Source organism: Myotis yumanensis, unplaced genomic scaffold, assembly GCF_028538775.1.
Source record: "Myotis yumanensis isolate MYYU_CA2020_CCGP unplaced genomic scaffold, mMyoYum1.0.hap1 SCAF_6, whole genome shotgun sequence".
In the NCBI taxonomy this organism is placed as follows: domain Eukaryota; kingdom Metazoa; phylum Chordata; class Mammalia; order Chiroptera; family Vespertilionidae; genus Myotis; species Myotis yumanensis.
Window position 1 is genome coordinate 23,417,193 of NW_027223757.1, and position 20,209 is coordinate 23,437,401.

Consider the following 20,209-nt stretch of genomic DNA (forward strand, 5'->3'; position numbering starts at 1 on the left):
TAGCAAATAAAGTTTCAAAACATAGAGAACTGAAATGCATAAATATGCCACAATATGTATTTATATACTGTATATAAGGCCCCTAGAACCATAAGAAATGCAAAAAATTCATTGTTATAACTCATTCTTGAATTGCTCCCCATAAAAATCAAATTGCACCCCTGTGGGACATGTGTCCCATGAAGGGAACCACTGCTTTATATCCTTTGTTGTCTCCCTACTGACCTTTAGGATAAATCCCAGCTCTTAAACGTGCCATACAAGAACCTTCCTGATTCTATCTACTTACTTGTTGAGGTTCAGCTCTGTTTTTAATTTTGCATCCTAAGCTCCAGCCATGATGAAGTATTTGTGGTGGCCCAAGTGTATAATGCCTTACAATATATCTACTCAGTTTGCCTCAAATGCACTTTCTCCTACAAAGCTCAATTTAGAAATGAACTTCTGTAGAAAGCTTTTGCTGATTTCATTATGCTTAGGTCAGGGACCATTTCTATTTATTCCCCTAGCATTTAATATAGAACTCTATCAAAACACTTCTATTATACTGTAAACCCCTCTGATGTTGGACTATCTACCTCCTCTTTTGAGAGAGAACTAAAGAATTACAGAAATACAGAGAAGGCAGGCATGAGAAGCTGAGGCAATTAAGGTTGAATATCTTCTCTTCAAGAAAGCATGGAGACAAAGTCAAGTAGGAGTGAGAGCTTAAGAGCTTGAGAAAGGTGGACATTATTTTGATCAGCCAGGAACTGTAAGGAATGGGATAGGGAGTCAATCTGGAAGAACAATGAATGAATGGTCAAGACCATGGGCTTCATTAAGGCTGGAATCAGAAATAGACGCAGACAACCAATACAATTAGGTGACTTTCTTCAGCAATGATAAAATTCCAGAGTAGAAGTGAGAAAAATGGATAACTGGTTTACCCTCAGGCCTGGGGACTGATAAGACAGGTGTGCAAAGTCACACACACCAAGCACAATGTATACATCTGGCATCAAACAGATAAATAATTGCTTCCATACATTTATTTCCTGGTGGTCTAAATGACCTGGATTGGGGAGAGTGAAAACCGATTGCAGATAACCAAAAAGGCAGGAAACATCAGAATACCCCCCTTTTTAAAAAAAAAAAAGAAAAAAGAATGTTTTTATTGATTTTAGAGAGAGAAGAAAGAAGAGAGTGAGAGAGAGAGAAGTGTTGTTTGGCAGCCTCCTGCACACCTCCCACTAGGAATTGAGCTCACAACCTTGGCATGTGCACTGAACAGGAATTGAACCGGTGACCTCTCAGTGCATGCGATGATGTTCAACCAACTTAGCCACACTTGGTAGGCCCTCCCCCCAGCCCCTTTTGAATTCCTGCACACTAAAGAATCATTTGGATCCCCCAATTCATCTTTTAGGCAGAACTATTCCCTAGAGATGGGAGATTAGGGAAGAAACCTGGAGACACTGGAGGAGAACTGGCAGTTTTACGAAGTCCACTGTCACCCTCTGTGCACTGCTGAACATCTGCCTGTGTGCAAGTCCATCACTGCTGATGTCCCCGACAGGGGTCAGGTCTGACCTCAGTACAGTTGCTCCTATTGGTTTACCCGATCCTTTATTCAGTAAACATTTATTTATACCTGCTTTGCACCTGATGCTGGTAATTCAATTTTGAACAAAACAGCACCTGTCTTCAAGGAACTTTTAGCCCTTTTACTTCTATCCAAAAAGAAAGAAAGGAATAGAAGAAAAAAGTCATATGCATGAGCCATGAGAGGAGAAGCAATAAGAGATGCTTTTCCTTTTGACCTAATTTCCTTTACCTAATCTCTTCCTTCTTCAATCTTCATTATACTTACAGTCTGTCAGCAGTCCAATCTAAATGATTCCTTATTCCTCATCATCTCAGTATGTGTACATGTGTGTCTGTTTGTCTATCTATCCATCCATCTACCTACCTATTTATATTAGTTTAAACAAAATTGTTTGACCATGTGGCTTTTAAATTTGTACTTCAGGTGCCTTCTTCACAGGTTTATATCCACCATGTATATCTAAGCACAAACCATTTTGTTTTATAATATTCATAACGTACACACTTAGCAGCTATAACAGATTAAATAATTATACACGGGATTTGTGTATAACAAAAGTTGCCATAAAAAAAACCTTATTCCTGCCTGTGAGTTTAAGGACGGGGTAATATGTAGCCTTCCCGATCTCGGAGGAATGCTTTCCCACAGTTATCCTGGGAATGAGGCGGCTTTCTAGTCAGCGACTCTGAAGCTGGCATGGCAGACTGGAGAGCATGTTTCACAAGGGGATGCCGGTCTTTGGAGAAACATTCCACATATCTCCTCTGTGTAAGGTACACCAATGTGTAAGAGGCTGCTGCTTAAGCACACCCATAGTAATGGGGAAGCAGAAATAGGGGTAAAAAGAAAGAAAAGACTCAAGTACAACAAAGCTCAGTAAAACAGTGATAAAAGCAAACCTGTTGTACTATGTTGAATGAGATCTTTTATGGTATGTGTGGATAAAAGAGACACTTAAGTAAAAAAGGTTCTTCTCTTTTTATGTCAACTAAAGGAGAATGATATTAAAACTAGAGGCCATTATGACACTGTCATTGTGACTGCTAAGTAATAACAAGAACATTAAGCATACAGTTCATTTTCAATGGACTATGGGAAGAGTAGCTTAATTTATCAAGCAAAGGAAATAAATAGTAGTCAAGAGCTATCTAAATTTAATTAAGAGATATTTTTATGTAAGCTCTTCAGGTTGAGCCTCACACAGCTGGCTGGATACATCTCTACATAAATCTGTTGTTTTAAAGGAGGGCAGTCTATAGCTGCAATACAAATATTCACATATTTGCCAGTAATGAAAAACATGAAAGCAAAATTTCATGAAAAGGATCTTAAAATAAGGAAAAATTTTATTTAAAGGAAAAACATACATCCACACACAATATTATATACTTTAAAAAAAAATAAAATAGAACAGTTCTCAATGGTGTGTGTGTGTGTGCGTGTGCGTGTGCGTGTGTGTGTGTGTGTGTGTGAGAGAGAGAGAGAGAGAGAGAGAGAGAGAGAGAGAGAGGGAGAGAGGGAGAGAGATTGATTCTGAAAATTTGGCAATGTCTGGGGGACACTTTTCATTATTATAACTGGAGGGTGTTAGTGTTTCTGGCACCTAATGGGTAGAGGCAGGGATGCTGCTAAACATCCTAAAATGCACATTCCCCCCAAACAAAGAATTATCTAGCCCCAAATGCCTATAGTGCCAAGGTTGAGAAACCCTGCAGTGCTTGACGGAACAAGAGGGCAGCAGATTAGGGTGTCCAAGAACTTCTGAAAAAAGGTCATGCTGATTGTGGAGTCAGAAGACAGGGTGACTGATAAGCATCAATTCTGCCACTATCTAAAACAGTGGTTCTCAACCTTCCTAATGCCGCGACCCTTTAATACAGTTCCTCATGTTGTGGTGACCCCCAACCATAAAATTATTTTCGTTGCTACTTCATAACTGTAATTTTGCTACTGTTATGAATCATAATGTAAATATCTGATATGCAGGATGTATTTTCATTGTTACAAACTGAACATAATTAAAGCATAGTGATTAATCACAAAAACAATATGTAATTATATATGTGTTTTCCGATGGTCTTAGGCGACCCCTGTGAAAGGGTTGTTCGACCCCCAACGGGGTCGCGACCCACAGGTTGAGAACCACTGATCTAAAAGGACAATTTACAACTAGGAATGATTGGTTGGAAGCTCTCCCAATAACATCTTTCACATTTTAGATCTGTGATAGATTGTGAGAGGATATTACTCATATTTAAGTTAACCTTTGGAAATACAATCACGAAAAGCAAACACTGTATCATTTTATCAAACAACCCTTACTGTCAGAAGGGTAGTACTGGGCCAAGTAGAACATTGGTTTGATGTAGCACAACATTACTTATTTTATACTTTTTGTACATCATTACTCAAAGAATAAAATCTATACTTGACTTCTCAGAAGAAACGTCCTACAAATACTTTTCAGTGGTTTATTGGAACAATTATGAACTCTTTATTGAGAATTTATATTATTCTCTAAACTGAGTTTTCATGGAAAGTCTGTATAAGAAAATTAGAGGCTGGACTCAGAGCTTCAAATCAGCTGAATAATCAGTGGGTTGCTAAAATTGAAAACAATTTCTCCCTTTTATTTTGTAAAAATATTAAGTAACTGAAGTTAGAAAGACATCAAGGAAATGATACATACCTAGTTTTGGGATGGAGACTGAAGAGGTATTCTCTCACAGTCCATTTATTTCAGAACCACTGGCAGTAATCTAGCTCCTACCCCCAGGTTAGGTAAATTGAAAAGACAAGCAGCCTGGGAGGGGGTTATTCAGTTTGTTGAGGGTAATGAGGTTCTGAAAACTTGGACGGGAATTGCCCAAAGTAGCAAGGAAACTGGGGGAAGAGACAAAGCAGGGGCAGAAGTACACATGCCAAATACAATGGCCAAGGCAAAGGTATAAAGAAGAGAATAAGTAGCAGAATTGGTCCCCAGACCTTTAAGAAAGTCAAGACCTAATGAGTTCCTTTCAGGGAAAGAGAGACTGTGAAGGCTTTTAAAGTTTCTTTGAGTAACATGGCCAGTGAGGCTCAATATTTGAGCATCAACTCATGAACCCGGAAGTCACAGTTCGATTCCCCATCAGGGCACATGCCTGGGTTGTGGGCTTGGTCCCCAGGAGGGGGTGTGTAGGAGGCAGCTGACTGATGTTGATGGTTCTCTCTCATTGATGTTTCTATCTCTCTCCTTCTCTCTGAAATCAATAATTTTTTTAAAAAAGTTCCTCTGTGTAGAGCAGTAAGAGACTATACTGTTGCGATCTCTGGTGTGAGGTGACTCACACTGGCTTTGCTGTCACATCACTGGAGTCCTGCACACTTTCTTTGTGGGACAAATATTTTTCAAACGTAAATGACATTTTTTGAAATCAATATTTTTTCCTCAAAATATTTATGTTATTGAAACAAATTATGGGGGGAAAGAAATACATACCAGTGTTGCCTATACTGAGACTCTTCATGGATACAAATAAATTCTTTAGTTTTACTTATATGATTTTGATTTTGTTCTCTTTGGATAAAAAACAACAACATTCAATTATTCCTGAAATTTAAAAGCAAATCCAAGCATAGATTAATTTTATCTATTTAATATATCATATAACTGTATTTTCTTTGATAAACAAAATTACTAAACTAAAAAAGATATAAATTGATACAGGAAGGAGGCAATGCTAATTATGATTGCATTTTTAATGATTCAGTGTACATTAACTAACTTCTAGGTATTTGGAAGAACTATTTTGCCATGCCAAAAAAAACCACTGTCTACTATAAATTTGTTGTTGGATTTAACACAATAATAAAATCATATTACTCCTCTGGTTAAAAATAATTTAGATGAACTCCTGGTACAAGGAACAGTAGATGGAAAAAACATTTTTTCCTATACGAAGTGATTTTTTAAGATAGTGAAATATAACACAATTAATCCAGGCTTTAAAAAACTGTCTACTTTTGAGATGAAGAGGGCAAATGAAAATTAGATATTTTGTGAACACATACATGCTTACTGTTTTTCTGAGATGTTGACAGAATTGCCAATGTAAAATTTTGTGTGCGTGTGTTTGGCTGGAAGCAAAACCACCATTGTTATCTGATCCTTTTGGGTTCTTTCCTCTTGTTCTGTACTAGACAAAAAAGCAGCTGGCCCTTAATAAGTGGAATATGCACGTTGGTTTAGGAACCAGCTCTCTTTTGAATCGACCCAGCCTGCTCTCACTGACTACATGCTAAATAAAAAACTGAAAATAATTAAAACTCTTGCCACATGAAGAGATGAGTTATAATGGATATTTTTATAATTCCCTTAGAATAGCAAAACTAATAACTATTATTCATTTAGTGAGTTGTTAGATAGACATAAGCAAAAATATCATATAAATTTCTCCACATTCACATATATAAGCCTGTGCATAATTATTACTGTATGTCTGGTATTAAAAAAACATGACTTGTTTTTGTCAATGTTTAAACATTTATAGAAGATAGAGGGTAATTTTCTACTTGGGTTTTAAAAAAATATGTTTTTATTGATTTTAGAGAGAGGAAGGGAGAGGGAGAGAGAAACATCAATCGGCTGCCTCTTGCATGTCCCTACCAGAAACTGGGGCAACGCAGGCATGTGCCCTGACTGGGAACTGAACTGGTGACCTCTCCGTGCATGGGATCACACTTGATCAATTGAGCCACATTGCCAGGGCTGGGTTTTGTTTTTATAACAATAAAAAAAGGAAACCAAGTGTTTTCAGAAATTAAAAAAAAAACACCTGGGCATTTTAGGAATTAAAAAAAAAGAAAATTGGACATTTTAGTATTTAAAACTGTTAAACAGAATTGTCTGTGCTAATAAGAAAAGATATCCAAGATATATTATGAAAGGTAATCATCAGAATATTAAGTATGATTCTAGTTTCATCAAAACATAGACATGAATAAAGACATGTATATTTACATGTGCAGAGAACATTTTAAACAGGAAATGCAAGTTATAGTGGATGAATTTTAGGACAGAGTTTTATTTTTTATTTACAGTATTCTTTATTGGTTGAATTTTTAAAACTATGAGCATATATTACTTTAATAGAGCAACCTAAAATAATTATATTTAAAAAAAAGGAATTTAACAACTTCCCTCCCCAAATAAATGAATGATATAGGTATAGCAAATGATATAGGATAGCAAAAAGTAAAAAGCCTAAAAAAATGTCCTCCTCAAAAAGCCAACAAAAAAACCCCACAAAGTTGTTAGCATGATATATATATTTTAAAGCTATCCTCCCAGATAGCACAAATAGTCTTCCTCCTATTAGCTCCAAAGTTACAGCACAGTGTGATAAAAATGTTCTGGAATGAGCTGGAGGACAAGTCTACTCTCATGTCCCTGTGGTAGAGATAGTGACTGATTCGTTTGGGGATTCTCTATCCTATGGTGGAGAATCACTAACTCAAGCCTGTCCCCTCCCCCTGCAGTGGGAGAGCGAATGCTTCCATCACCCACTAACATTTCAATGAACCAGATGAAATGTTGGAAGGGACCTGGCACATTTAGCAACAGAACAGGTGTGTTCCACTTGGAAGAACTTAATAAGATCCAGCAGCTGCCAAGCTATTAAAAGGTATAATTTTACTGCTCATTCTGTAGTTTGAACAGAAATAATTTAAAAAGAAAACAATTCAGGAGGCTTCTTTCCTTTATTCCTTAAAAGGTATAAAGACTAAAATTCTAAAGATGTCCACATGAAGAAGGGTACAATGAAACAAACATAACACAGGGATGTAAAAAACCAATGTTACACAAAACGTGGCTAGCTGTCCAGGTGACAGCTGTCGGTGACTCGGTGGTGGAGGGAACAGGGCTGGCCTGAGAACATGGGGCCAAGCTGCTAATTAGGAGTGGTGTTTGGAATGTGACTCTTACAACCCTCTTGGATCTCGATTTCCTCATCTATAAAATGAAGGGAGTTGACTAGAATCACTGGGGATGATCTTTAAGTTCCTTCTATGTCACCAGTTTTCTAATTCTATGAACTTAGGACCCTCCTCCACTTCTAGTCACTTTTCAGAGACAACTTTTCATGTTCTTCTTTTTGTAAAACGTATCTTATATATGATAATAAAAATAAAACTTACATATGAAATTAAACATCTGATAGAATTTGTGGTAGGTTTATAAGGCAGGATCTTGATAAGATCAAACCATATAAATTCTGATAAAGAAACTAAACTGAAGACATGCAACTGTGCCAGGTGCTGAGGAAGCCCAGTTACACATTTCTCAAGGGCTGGCTGTTTGCGTCATCACTCAGAGCGTACCTGAGGCATTTTGAATACCTGGAACAACATTACCAGTTCTCAGGACTTCTTTTTACATAAGTGTAGGTCATTCTTTATACTTTTCCCCACAGGGAAATAAAACATTGTCAAACTATACAAGTGGTAAATTCCTAAGAGGAAAATATATGTAGGAGTCTATTATAATGCATGGATTCAGACAAAGCAGACCAAATCAACAAAAGAAATTATGTATCTTAAATGTTAAAGTCCAATATGAGTTCCATCTCCTCCATGATAACCTTTCTACGCCCTTGTCCAAATGGATTCCTATCTCTGCAACTCCCTTGCATTAGCTGTTTTATGTTTTTCAATGTTTTACTTTGAGATCTATTAGAATTAGGGTTTGGACAGCAGTTGGTTAGCCTGAAGCACTCCTCAAGGGTCAAGAAGAATTAGTCTGCAGTGATATGGACATAAAGGTGTATTTTAAGCATGAAGATCAGTCTGCAAGAGGAAAAGGCACACAATACTATGATGCAGTGAGTTCTAAGTAGAGGACTGGCATAGGCAGTGAGAACTGGGAGTCTTGGAAGCAGGTGAGAGGTCTCTATCATGGTAACACAGGAGCACCAGGAAGAGGAAAGGGCAGTGCCAACTTCACAGGCAGCCAGTAAGAGTTCCTTATATCTCCTCTGGCTGAGTCAGAAATAGTTCAAGGCTATTGGCCAGGAACACACAGAGGTGGGGGTTAGGTGACCCCAATGTCAAAGATCAGCACGATACAGCATCAGGGATACTGGTAAGCCACTGCACATGAAGACTGTATCTACAACCCTAGCTGGTCTGGCTCAGCAGACAGAGCTTTGAACTGTGGACTGAAAGGTCCTGGGTTTGATTCTGGTCAAGGGCACGTACGTCAGTTGCAGGCTCCTCCCTGGCTGGGCCCTGGTTGGGCATATGCAGGAGGCAACCAATTGATGTGTCTCTCTCACATCGATGTTTCTCTCTGTCTTTCCCTCTCTCTTCCACTCTCCCTAAAAATCAATGGAAAAATATCCTTGTGTGAGGATTAACAAAATAAACAAACAAACAAACAAAAGACTGTATCGATCATAGCCTCTCACGCAGTTCCTGACATAGACTACAAATATCATTAGCTGTCTTGATGACTATGCCAATGTTATAAATATTTTGAAAATTATATTATCATCTTCCTAAATCCTTAAATCTGGTGAATTCCAAACAGTGGATAATATTACACATGTAGCATTTGACCATAGTCAAATTCCTTGCCAATCCTTTCAACATGTATCCCAGGCTGTCAGAGGCAACCATCACCATATATCCTTGCTGTATGTGAAACTGGCTTTTTATTGAGAAACTATTTTTCTTTCAGTTCTGTACAGGATAGGCTGTTCATTCTCACATAATCCAACCATGAACCACAGGGACCTGGAGTTAGCACTGGTCTCTTAGCTCTCTGTTGCTGATTTCAGGCTTTTATACATTCAAAGCACTTCATACCTGGCCATAATAGCCTCTATCTTTGAAGCTGTTACCCTCAGACATTGTGATTGTGGTCACTCTAATAATGGTTATCAATGTTGGCTGCACATTAAAATAACCTGGAAAGCTTTTGAAATCCACCCAGACCAATTAAACCGATTTGTGGGTGTGGGGACAAGCACCAGCATTTTTATTTTATTTTATTTCTTAGGCGATTTCAATGTAAAACCAAAGTTGAGACATCTGCTCTACCACGAGAATTAAGGACTTCAACTATTGGTTCACCCCAACTCTTGCAATCATTCTGGAATTTTAATATCAAAGAGAAAATCTATGCAACACTTGGTCTTCATTCCTTGGGCAGGTCCTTCAATCTGACTTCAACTCTTACATTCAACTCCATGAATTTATCATAACCTTGAGCTGCTTAACATCTGAAATACGAATTAAGCAAGTTTCTTGATTTACAGGCCATAGTTCCAGGTTAACGCCTTTCTGCATGACACTATGCCTCCACCTGGGCATGGGTAGTTTATGGCAACCTTAGATTCCAATTCTACTGATGCAATAGAGAACCCTGCTTTCTAAGTTGGCCAGTCTCCTGATTCCACATCCTTTCCAATCTGGCTAATCCTCCATAAGGTGTGAATTCAGAGACTCTCTACCCAATGATATCAAGTCTCTAATTCTCTTGGCCTCTATCACACCCACAACTCCAATTATATATCAAACCAGATTTGTCTTCTCCACTCCTATGTCCTAGATGTGGAGCACTACTGAAGAAAACCATCCAACTACATAAAATTATGTTCCCTACATTTTCATGGTATTCAAACAGCAGCTCTCAGAACTACTCAGAAATCTCTTTATAGGTCCCAAATGATCTCCTGCTCCTACTGTCCTCAAGGTATTCTAACAGTCACTATTCTTCTTCCTACCTCACACCTTTTGCCCTCACATTTGAAGTGAATCTTCATTTCTGTTTTTGAGAATAAAAAGACATTTTTAATTTCTAGACTCCCGCTTTATTAACTTATCTGCATCCTCATTCATATTTATCTGTCTCAGAGGGGTACTGCTCTAAGGCAATATTAATCTATCAACCAGTCTTTCCAATAAAAACCTCCTGCTTTCTCCAAGATCCATGTGTGCTTTCTTTATCTACCTTGAACCCGATCATGTCCATTGGCTTTGTCTTCTTAGAACATAATTGTATGTGTCACTCCAATATTTAAAAAGTCATTTCTGGAACGGGGTCTCCCTCCAGTCACTGCTTGACTTCTTTTAAGTGAAGCTCTGGGAAGACTTCCATGTGTTCTCTTGCTGAGTCCACATTCTACTCTTCAATCCGTGTCATACTATTGATATGCAGAGGTGTCAAGGTCCTCTTCATTATCAAATGCTTAGACAACCTCAGTGATCGGCCATTTCTCATACTACTGAATATATACTCTCCTTGAACCTCTCTTCTCTCTGGCTTCCATGGCACTTTTTTTTCCTGGATCTTTCCTTCCCCTTTGACTATTATTTCTTAATCTTCTCTTCCTTTGCTTGTCCCTTAAATACTAGTGTTCAATTGGAATTCTGTCCTTAGATTTTTCTCTTAGAAGTCTACAGTGTCTATTCTATCTCCTTCATTATGAGCTTCAACTCTACTGATGCAATACAATGAATACACTAGCACCTTCCCCGTTTTATTTTGAAGCCCTACCTTCTCTCAAATTCCAGTTCTGAATTTCTGGCTCCTTAGTGAATATTTGCACCTGGGAGCACTATAAAGACTATTAACAAATCAAAATATCTAAAACTGAACTCATTACATCCTACTCCCTACCATTCCTTGTTTCTATTTCCCCAGATCTTCCTAATTCTTTTATTATTTCTGTGGTACCACTATCCATTTACTTATATAATAAGCCAGGGCCCTCAGCACAATTCTTAGATTCCAATATCACTAATCACATCCAATCAATTACAAAATCCTGTGAATTATACCCTTCCCTTCTATCTCCGCTAGCTCAGGCTTTTATACTTTATTTTGAACTTACTTTCTTGTCCCAGGTCTTAGCTACCTCTAATTCAATCACCATGCTGCCACTAGAATATTTTTAACATGCAGATCTGTATATGACACTTCCTGGATTCCCTTCTCCAGGGGATCCCCTTTGCCTGAAGAATACAATCTAAGCATCTTAGCAGAGTACACTGGGCTCCTGCATTTCTTCTGTCCTTCTCTCCATTTGGCCCTATACTCCAGAAAACAATTATACTTTATCACACCTTACTCAAGTTGTTCCCTCTGCTAGAATGCTTTTTCTAAGATCATCTACGTAGCACATACTTTTTCATCCTATAAGCCTCAGCTCAAGCATGACCTCCTCGGGGAACTCTTTCTGGACTCCCCAGGCAGATTTAGAGGGTGTCTTGCTGTGTGTTCTCAATACACTGTGTACATATCTTCACTATAGTTCCTACCATATTCTGTTGCAATTGTCTACTTGTAGGTGTCTCACCCACCAGCCTCAAGGGCAAGTGCTTTGTCTACTCAATCTTGTTTCAGTGAGGACTAATGCTCAGCATAGAAATAAGCACTCAATAAATATAGGCTGAATGACTAATGATACATGATAGGTTCAATTGTTTAAAAACTCTTTACCCTACTACTTCATGTTATTAAGAAGTGAAGTTATTCCATCTAAAGCAAAAGCTAATGTCACAGTATAAAATAAGTTCAATAAGTAAAATATGTGATATGGCACACTGCTTATTAAACTTTGCACCAAAGTATTACTAATATCAGAAGAATACTGACTGAGGGATTTGAAGGCCTAAGCTAAAAAACATGAAATTTTTCTGGCTGATAATATATCCATACTCATTTTAATCTGAAAATATTTTAAATTTCTAGCAAGTAAAAGGAATGCTCCAGGAAGATAGGACATCTTTATTCTGTGGGCCCCAATGACCTTTAGCACACGTGTACCCCTCAGGTGGGGCTAATAACAGGGTTAGAATCGTCATTACAGAAACAAATATAGGATGGAAATAGCATCACACTTGAGGTCACAAGTTCTACTCTGGATCCTTGTCCCATTACTTGGACTGTGACTTGAGGTCTACTTTAATCTCTGAGCCTCCTCAGTTTCCTTATCTAGAAAATGGCTACAGTAATATTTGCCTTACATATTTCATAATATTGGTGCCAATATTAAAAGAAATAATAATGTAATCAATAAAGGATATAAGCATGAAAAATAAAGTAATATTTTATCCAGAGAGAGTGAAAATCAAAGCACATATGCTATACATTTTCTTGAAAACATTTACCTTTTGAGAAGATAAAGAAGGTTTTTCCATTTTGGCTTTTTCCTTGGGGGTTAAAGGAGGGGATCGTTCCTTAATCTCTGGAGGCAGTTCTCGGTACAGTGCTGGAATTGAAAAAGAAATTCAGGCAATCAAATTGAGAAGCATTATTTCATGGGGGAAAAAACAATAGTGGGGGCAGATAGAAAGCCAAAGAATTGGGTGTAAAAATAAGCTATCTGACACTTACTGTTAAGGCGATGGGAAATCTTACACATTAATTATCAAAAAAACATAACTTATAATTGTAAAGTTTTGATAAGCAGGATTTCAGAAATGTAGAAGGTGTCATTTTCACTTACTATGTGGTCATGCAGATGCTTATTTCATTTTATCTTAATATATATTAATCAGGAACCTGCTATATGCAAGGTACTGATGGAGGATACACCAAGATGATCAAAACAGTCTTTGCTCTCAAGGAGCATAAAATCTGGTCAGAGACGTAAGTTCACAAGGAACTGTAATATAAAATAGAATGTGACATTACTTAAAAGAGAGAGAATAACAAAGACAAACTCTGATGTGAGGATGGGAGATGCTTAATGGAAGAAACAGTAGGTGTGTCAGATTCTGAAGAATGGGTAGGATTTTGTCAGGTAGATGTGTGGAAAAAGGGTAATTTGGGAAGATAGTATGAAATAGATAAGCATGGGGCAAGGACTATACACAATACTGAATCTATTCAGAATGCTGAATCTGAAGTTCTTATAATGTAAAATTATAATCTACATACTCTAGTTAGTCTACACACAGTGCAGAATCTAAAAAGTCAGGTGGGAATTTTAAAGGGCTAAAAAGAAAATCTATCTTGGTTAAATGACTTGAACAACTTTGAATTGAGAGAAATTGTTCAAATACATCTAATCAAAATTCTAAGATTATGAGCTGTATTAACTAGCTTTGTGTATGGGTTGATTCATTATTGGCTTTCTTCATCTCTTATTGGAAAAGATGTGATTAAGGAAAGCTGATCATGCTTTTCTTCCAGTGGCTTAAGGTACAAAGAGAGGAAATCTTTATAAGATGGGATACCAATGTCTTCTATTATAGTTCCTTAGAGGACCTGGCTCTTAATTTAACAGTCGGTGCAGATTCTATTCAGATATGTACTTCCTTAGATCATTGCTTTGTATATTTGGCTTTGGATAAAGATAAAGGACGTCTACTATTTTTAGAGTGAAATATGCTGTTGACTAATTTTTTCTCTAATGTTAAAACAGTCTCTCTGCATCTGTTAAGATTTTTTAAAATTCAGGTAAAAAGTAGGATAAAAGGAGAAAAAAAAAGTCCCCAGTGAAGTGAGAATTCAATTATATTCTCAGGTATATGAGGATTTGTTCTGTTTGTTCTGGCATTTACAAGGCTTCTCCCACAGCAATAACTAATGCCAAAATAAAATATCAATTATTTTGGGATATAATAAGGAATTATGACAGTTGAAGAATAGTCACTACAAGTGACCATTAACTTCTGTACATATCCACTAATCATCATTACAGTATGCTTCAGAAGTCTCACTTGGGATATAATAGAAGAGAAATTTATTGGATTTTTTACCCACTGTATAATCAAATATCTATAACCTCTCCAGAATTGGAAGCCTAAGAGGTTATTTCTGCAAACTAATTAGATTATAAAGTTAAAGCACCTAATACCATCCTGCCTGGAAATACATAATCTTTTTACATTGTCAAGTATAAAACAATTATGCTTTCATTTGTATCTGGATTAACAATGAGTTGTAATATCTAGTTAAAATGATGGATATACTCCAGAATGACTTTGATTGTATAGGTAGCTCTTGATTTAAAAGGCAGAAGCTGAATTCCAGGTATTGACCATGTGAGAAGGAGAGGAAAGAAACCTGGATATTTGAGACAATCTGGAAGTTAGAAGTGCAGATTTTTTGGGAGATGACCGGGTATTAACTTGTCCTAAAATTTCTTCCACATTGCCTGATGTTTTTTCTCCATTATGCATCTTCTTTTAAACATAAAACTATACCTGCAATAGAGTTTAAGAGCTATAAGTCATTTACTGCTCAAGGAAAGAGAATTAAAACAATGGCACAGAGGAACTACAGACTTTTGTTGTGTGAGAGAGAAGTGGGTGATTTTTGAGACATTGGGAACTTCTGAGGGGAGGAGTTTGCTGAAAGCAGCAGATAAGCTGAGGAAGGAAGCTGCAATGAGACTGGGAGCCCTTGAGAGACTGGGCAGGGGAGCACTGGGAAATACCAGGGTGCAGACAACGTGGTAGAAAGTGCCAAAGAGAAAATATTTTATCTGGGCTTACACCAGCGCCCAGTGCTCAGGGAAGGAAGGAGTTCTTCCTATGCCATCTCCTTTGCTCTCAAAAATTCAGAACTTAGTTTAGGAATCAACAGTACTTTTGCTCAGCCATTGTTTGGGTTAAATGGGGTTTCACAGACTAGCCTGAAAAGCAGCTATTATCTATAATAATTACTTCTTTGCAGAAGCAAAAGACTGAATAATTATTCAAAACAGAGTAATCTCTAGGCTTCCTATACTACATTTTAAATCATAACTAAATGATCTTAGTATTTTTGGAAAAAAACTTAGAGATGACAGAGTTCAACTTCCTCACTTTATAGGAGGAAACTGAGGCACATCGATAATAGCTGTGGAGGAGCTAGGATTAGAAATCCGTTTCCCTGACCCCTGAGCATTGTTTTTCCTACCACATGAGAAGTTAACTGCTGATAAAAGGATTCTTCTGAAGAAGCATTACTGTATTTCTCCCCTTCCTTCTAGTCCTTCTTCGCAAGCTCTCTGCTTTCTATTTTCATCTCTCACTTTCAGAAACTGTATTTAGAATTCTTTCTCCAGCTCCTTTCTTTTCCCTTTCACAAATGAGGGCTTAATTTTCTTGAGAATGAAACAACCTACTGTAGGTAGGTAATAGGTAACAGCGAGGCCTGTGGTATATAAAGTAAAAGAATAGAAATTGGGGGACTAGAGGTTCTTAAAGTCAACTGAGTCACTGTGGCAAGAGAAGACCTGACATAATTGTGCTTGAAGGGCTTGAAGCAGGTACAGGGAAAAGGGGCTGAAGAAGAAGGTTGTAGGAAGATGGGCAGGTCCCCTGGGATTAATGTAATAGCTTTCTGGTGTACTAGTGCCTTCCCTTTTATTTCTTTTGCATCATGAAAATGAAAAGCAATACCCACTGGTAAACATATGCAAAAGTTACAAAGACAGTAAATTAAAGGGTACAACATGATAAAATCTTGTATATCAGTTATACCATACTAGTAAACCAGGAAGGGAGCATAAAACTTACTTTCACTAGCCACATGATTAGCTGGAAAATAACCTTCCTGTCCCTTTCCTAGGCTGCCATACCACCAGTCTTCATTATCTTTGTAAAACACTCGGATAATGTCTCCGCGATGGATGGTTAGTTCATCTGATCGATTCGCTGTGTAGTCATAAAGAGCCACTACCTAAGAGAGAGATAAGACCACCACAGCTTTATCACAACTGTACCACAGAGAAAACCCCCAACATTCACTTCCTCTTGCAGAAGAGCAGCTGAAACCAAAGCAGTACTTTGGTAAGTCTGAGGCGGTCTCAAGGTTTGCTAATGGGATCAAGGGTGGTGGGAACACAGCAGGAGAAGCAAGATAAAAGACTGTGGGATTGAGAAATGGTTAAGAGCATTCAATACACTAAGATTAGCTTCAAAATAGCAGATGTTAATTTTTTTAAAATAAATTACTTGTGAAGCAAATTAAAAAAAAGGTCACACAACATTCACTTTCTTAGAATTGTTTTATGCTACCTTTAGTTCCCATTCTCTGTGCTAAGCAGATGCATCTGGAAAAAAAAATCCTTCAGAATGTCAACAATTTTACAAAAAGGAAAGCTCAATGGAACAACCCAATTACATAACTTCATCGTGATCACTTGTATATTGTTAACGTCTCTTTTTGAGATATATTTCTCTACAAACATATGCTTCTGATATTTTATATCAACAATCTAAATCTTCTGATTGCCTTTTAAAATCTCTGATAAGCTCATTTTCACCAGATAGAAATTTAAGAGGAAAATCCTTTCTATGAGAATCCTCTTCTCTGTGTTGTTACAATACTCACTATATTTGATTTTTTCCCCCTTTGGAAAAACCCAAATCAAAATGAATGACTACAATGGTATTTACAAATCCCTTATAGCAATTATAAGAAGGAAGCAGACATAAACCCATTTTAGATGTGATACATTGTATAAAGTGGTACATAATATGAAGAGTAAACTACTTCTACTTTTTTTCTGTTTAAATGGGATTTGAAAATTTATAGGTTATACAATAATATAGGCAATAAAAATATTATATAATCCTTGCAGATGAGGCAGAATACTGACTCATTTACTTAAGTATTTACTGAATTCCTAATGACCTGGTACCGTGCTAGTGGCCAAATATACAATAATAAATAAGATAATTTCTGGAAGGAATTACAATTAGGCTTTGCAGAAAAATCAAGTATAATCAACGAAGAGCCAGGTGAAGAGATCAAAAGTGCATCTCAGGCCCGACTTGCTTGAGTTCAGAAAAGAGAAACCAAAAATAGTTCAATATGATGGGAGTCGGGGAGTAAAGGTAAGAGCCCAGAAAGGTGGGGGAAGTTGAGGCTACAGAAGAAAGAAGTGGCCAGATCACACATGCTGAGAGTTCAGAAGCCTCATAATACGGGCGACAGGAAGACAGAAGAGTTTTAAGCAGAGGATTCTAGAATAGTTTACAAGACACTCTGCGGTACCCTTTAATTTATGATGAAGCATTTGTGAACACATTAACCAGGAGATTTTGTTTTATTTTGTTTTGTTAATCCTCACCCAAAGATATCCCCCCGCCCCCCCGAATTGATTTTTAGAGAGAGTGGGAGGAGGAGAGACAGAGAGAGAGAAACATGGATGTGAGAGACACATTGATTGGCTGCCTCCTGCACACACGCTAATCAGGATCAGGGATCAAGCCTGCAACCGAGGTGTGCCCTTGACCAGAATCGAACCCACAACCCTTCAGTCCATGGGACAATGCTCTAACCCAGCCGTGGGCAAACTACGGCCCGCGGGCTGGATCCGGCCCGTTTGAAATGAATAAAACTAAAAAAAAAAAAGACCGTACCCTTTTATGTAATGATGTTTACTTTGAATTTATATTAGTTCACACAAACACTCCATCCATGCTTTTGTTCCGGCCCTCTGGTCCAGTTTAAGAACCCATTGTGGCCCTCGAGTCAAAAAGTTTGCCCACCCCTGCTCTAACCACTGAGTCAAAACAGCTAGGGCAACTAGGAGATTTTAATGGGTAAATCTGGAGTTAACTATTGTCACTATATTGTATAAGGGCAGTAATGACACTTTAATTCAAATGGTACAAATGCAATTCCTATTGTACTGCTTAGCACAGTCTCTAACTTACAACATACTATGCAGGATATTGTTTAAAGATTACAAATCTTTTATACCTTTTAGTATATTGATGCCCAGTTACTTATGTAAAAGTGGAACTTTTAATTTTTCCCTTTGTTCTTTCTTCTCCAAATCTCTTCTCCTTTATTCTCCTACCTGTGCTATCATAGAAGAGGAAAGCAAATTAAAATGTTTTGAGTGCCAGCCATGTTCTATGTACCATGCTAGTTGCTTATGTAAGTTATCTCATTCAACCTTTATGACAATCCTGGCAGGGTATACATTCCTATTTCAATTTTATAAATGAGAAATTTGATGTACAGAGAAATTTAATTTCTTGCCTAAAGTCAAGTAAACTAGTAAGTTGTAGAATCGGGACTTAAAGTGAGTTTTTTCCAAAACGAAACACATTTATGGGCCTTGTTTATCTAGAATCAAACAGGGGGAAGAAGCAAAAGAGAGGGAAAAATGAGGAACAGGAAATCTTACTCACTCATGAAAGATAAGACATATTTTGGGGTAGCAGTACTTAAGTAGTCAGCTGTGCTGAGAAGATCAACTATCCTCGGTCACCTGCAGGTCCACTGTTTTCCTTTCATGATAAAATCCAGTATCAGAAAACTGGGGGTTTGTTCCTATTGTTCCTCTGCCTGGATTTGGTACACTTGAGACAGCACAACTGTGATGACCTTAAGCAAGTATGAGGTCAATGTATGCTTATTTATCGGGAACCAGAGGTGGCTGCTAGGAAGGAGAGCAGGAGAGATCCAGCTTAGGCAACAGATTCTTTCAGGAAGTCCCACATCAGGCTTAAACGCTTGTGTGGCCTACTGACAATCTGGAACTCATCCAACCAGTGTCAGAAAACTTTTCCTGATTGCCCACCAGGTTCTGTTGAAAAAAGAGACCCTTCAGAGGTACAGGGGTCCAAAAGACCTATGACTCTACAATTCAATTTTCCTATTAAAGTACCCACTGATTATCCTTGTTAAACAATCAAATGCAACACACTAATTTCGCATGGCCCTTTAGTCCTTGGAAATATGTTCCATACTCTGTGTCCCTGCCATGGACTTAACTGTGTGACACTCCTCCCCAAATTCATAAATTGAAGCCCTAGTCCCTAATGTTTCTGTATTAGGAGATAGGACCTTTAAGAAGGTAATTATGATTAAGTGAAGTTATATGGGTGGGGCCCTAATCCAATAGGACTGGTGTCCCTATAAAAAGAGGAAGAGGTACCAGGACCACGCATGCACAGAAGAAAAGGCCATGTGAGAACACAGTGGGAGGCAGTAGTCAGCAAGATGAGGACAGAGGGCTCAGAAGAAACTAACCTTTCAGCCTCTACGACTGGGTCAAACACATTTCTGTTGTTTAAGTCCCCTATTCTATGGCATCTGGTTACGGCAGTCCTGGCACAGTAACAGTCCCACAACCCGATGGTGTCAGATGAATCGCTCATTACTAGCACATGTTAGTACTACCAGTGGGCAATGCCACACTCATATCCATTATAGGTTCCCAGCTTACATTACTGTGTTCTTCACTATTACAATGCTACCTCCTGGTATAGAAATAAAGTCCTTGTCACCAAACTCCACAACCGACATCCAGGAAGGTGATAACTGGGAGGTTATATCCCCCAAAGGAACAGTCTTGAGAGCATGTCACCATCATACTATTCCTCACATTTAAGTGCAAACCTGCTATACAATGAGGAACCAGTGTGTTTCACATGCCGACAGTCCACATCTGGCAGTGCAGTTATGACCATTCTCACCACACTGACAGAAGCCACGTGGCTCCTGAGAATCTGCTTGTATTCTACTGTGCGTCTCATCTGAAGACCAATTAGTCTCTTCTGAGAATCACTGTACACATAGTAAGTTCTTTGCTTATTTTAACTTGGCAGTGGCTACTGCATAAGTCATGTCTCCCCCATCTCCAACTAGATTTTGTTGTTATCTCACTGTTTTAGGGT

General features: G+C 37.9%; 1 protein-coding gene across 1 annotated transcript in view; it reads right to left on the reverse strand.

Moving 5' to 3' along the window:
- Nucleotides 1-20,209, reverse strand: part of AHI1 (Abelson helper integration site 1) — a 168,118-nt gene that overhangs the window by 20,307 nt on the left and 127,602 nt on the right. Inside the window, 2 exon segments of the mRNA XM_070417742.1 lie at nt 12,746-12,846; nt 16,088-16,250. Coding sequence (XP_070273843.1) covers nt 12,746-12,846; nt 16,088-16,250 — 264 coding nt within the window.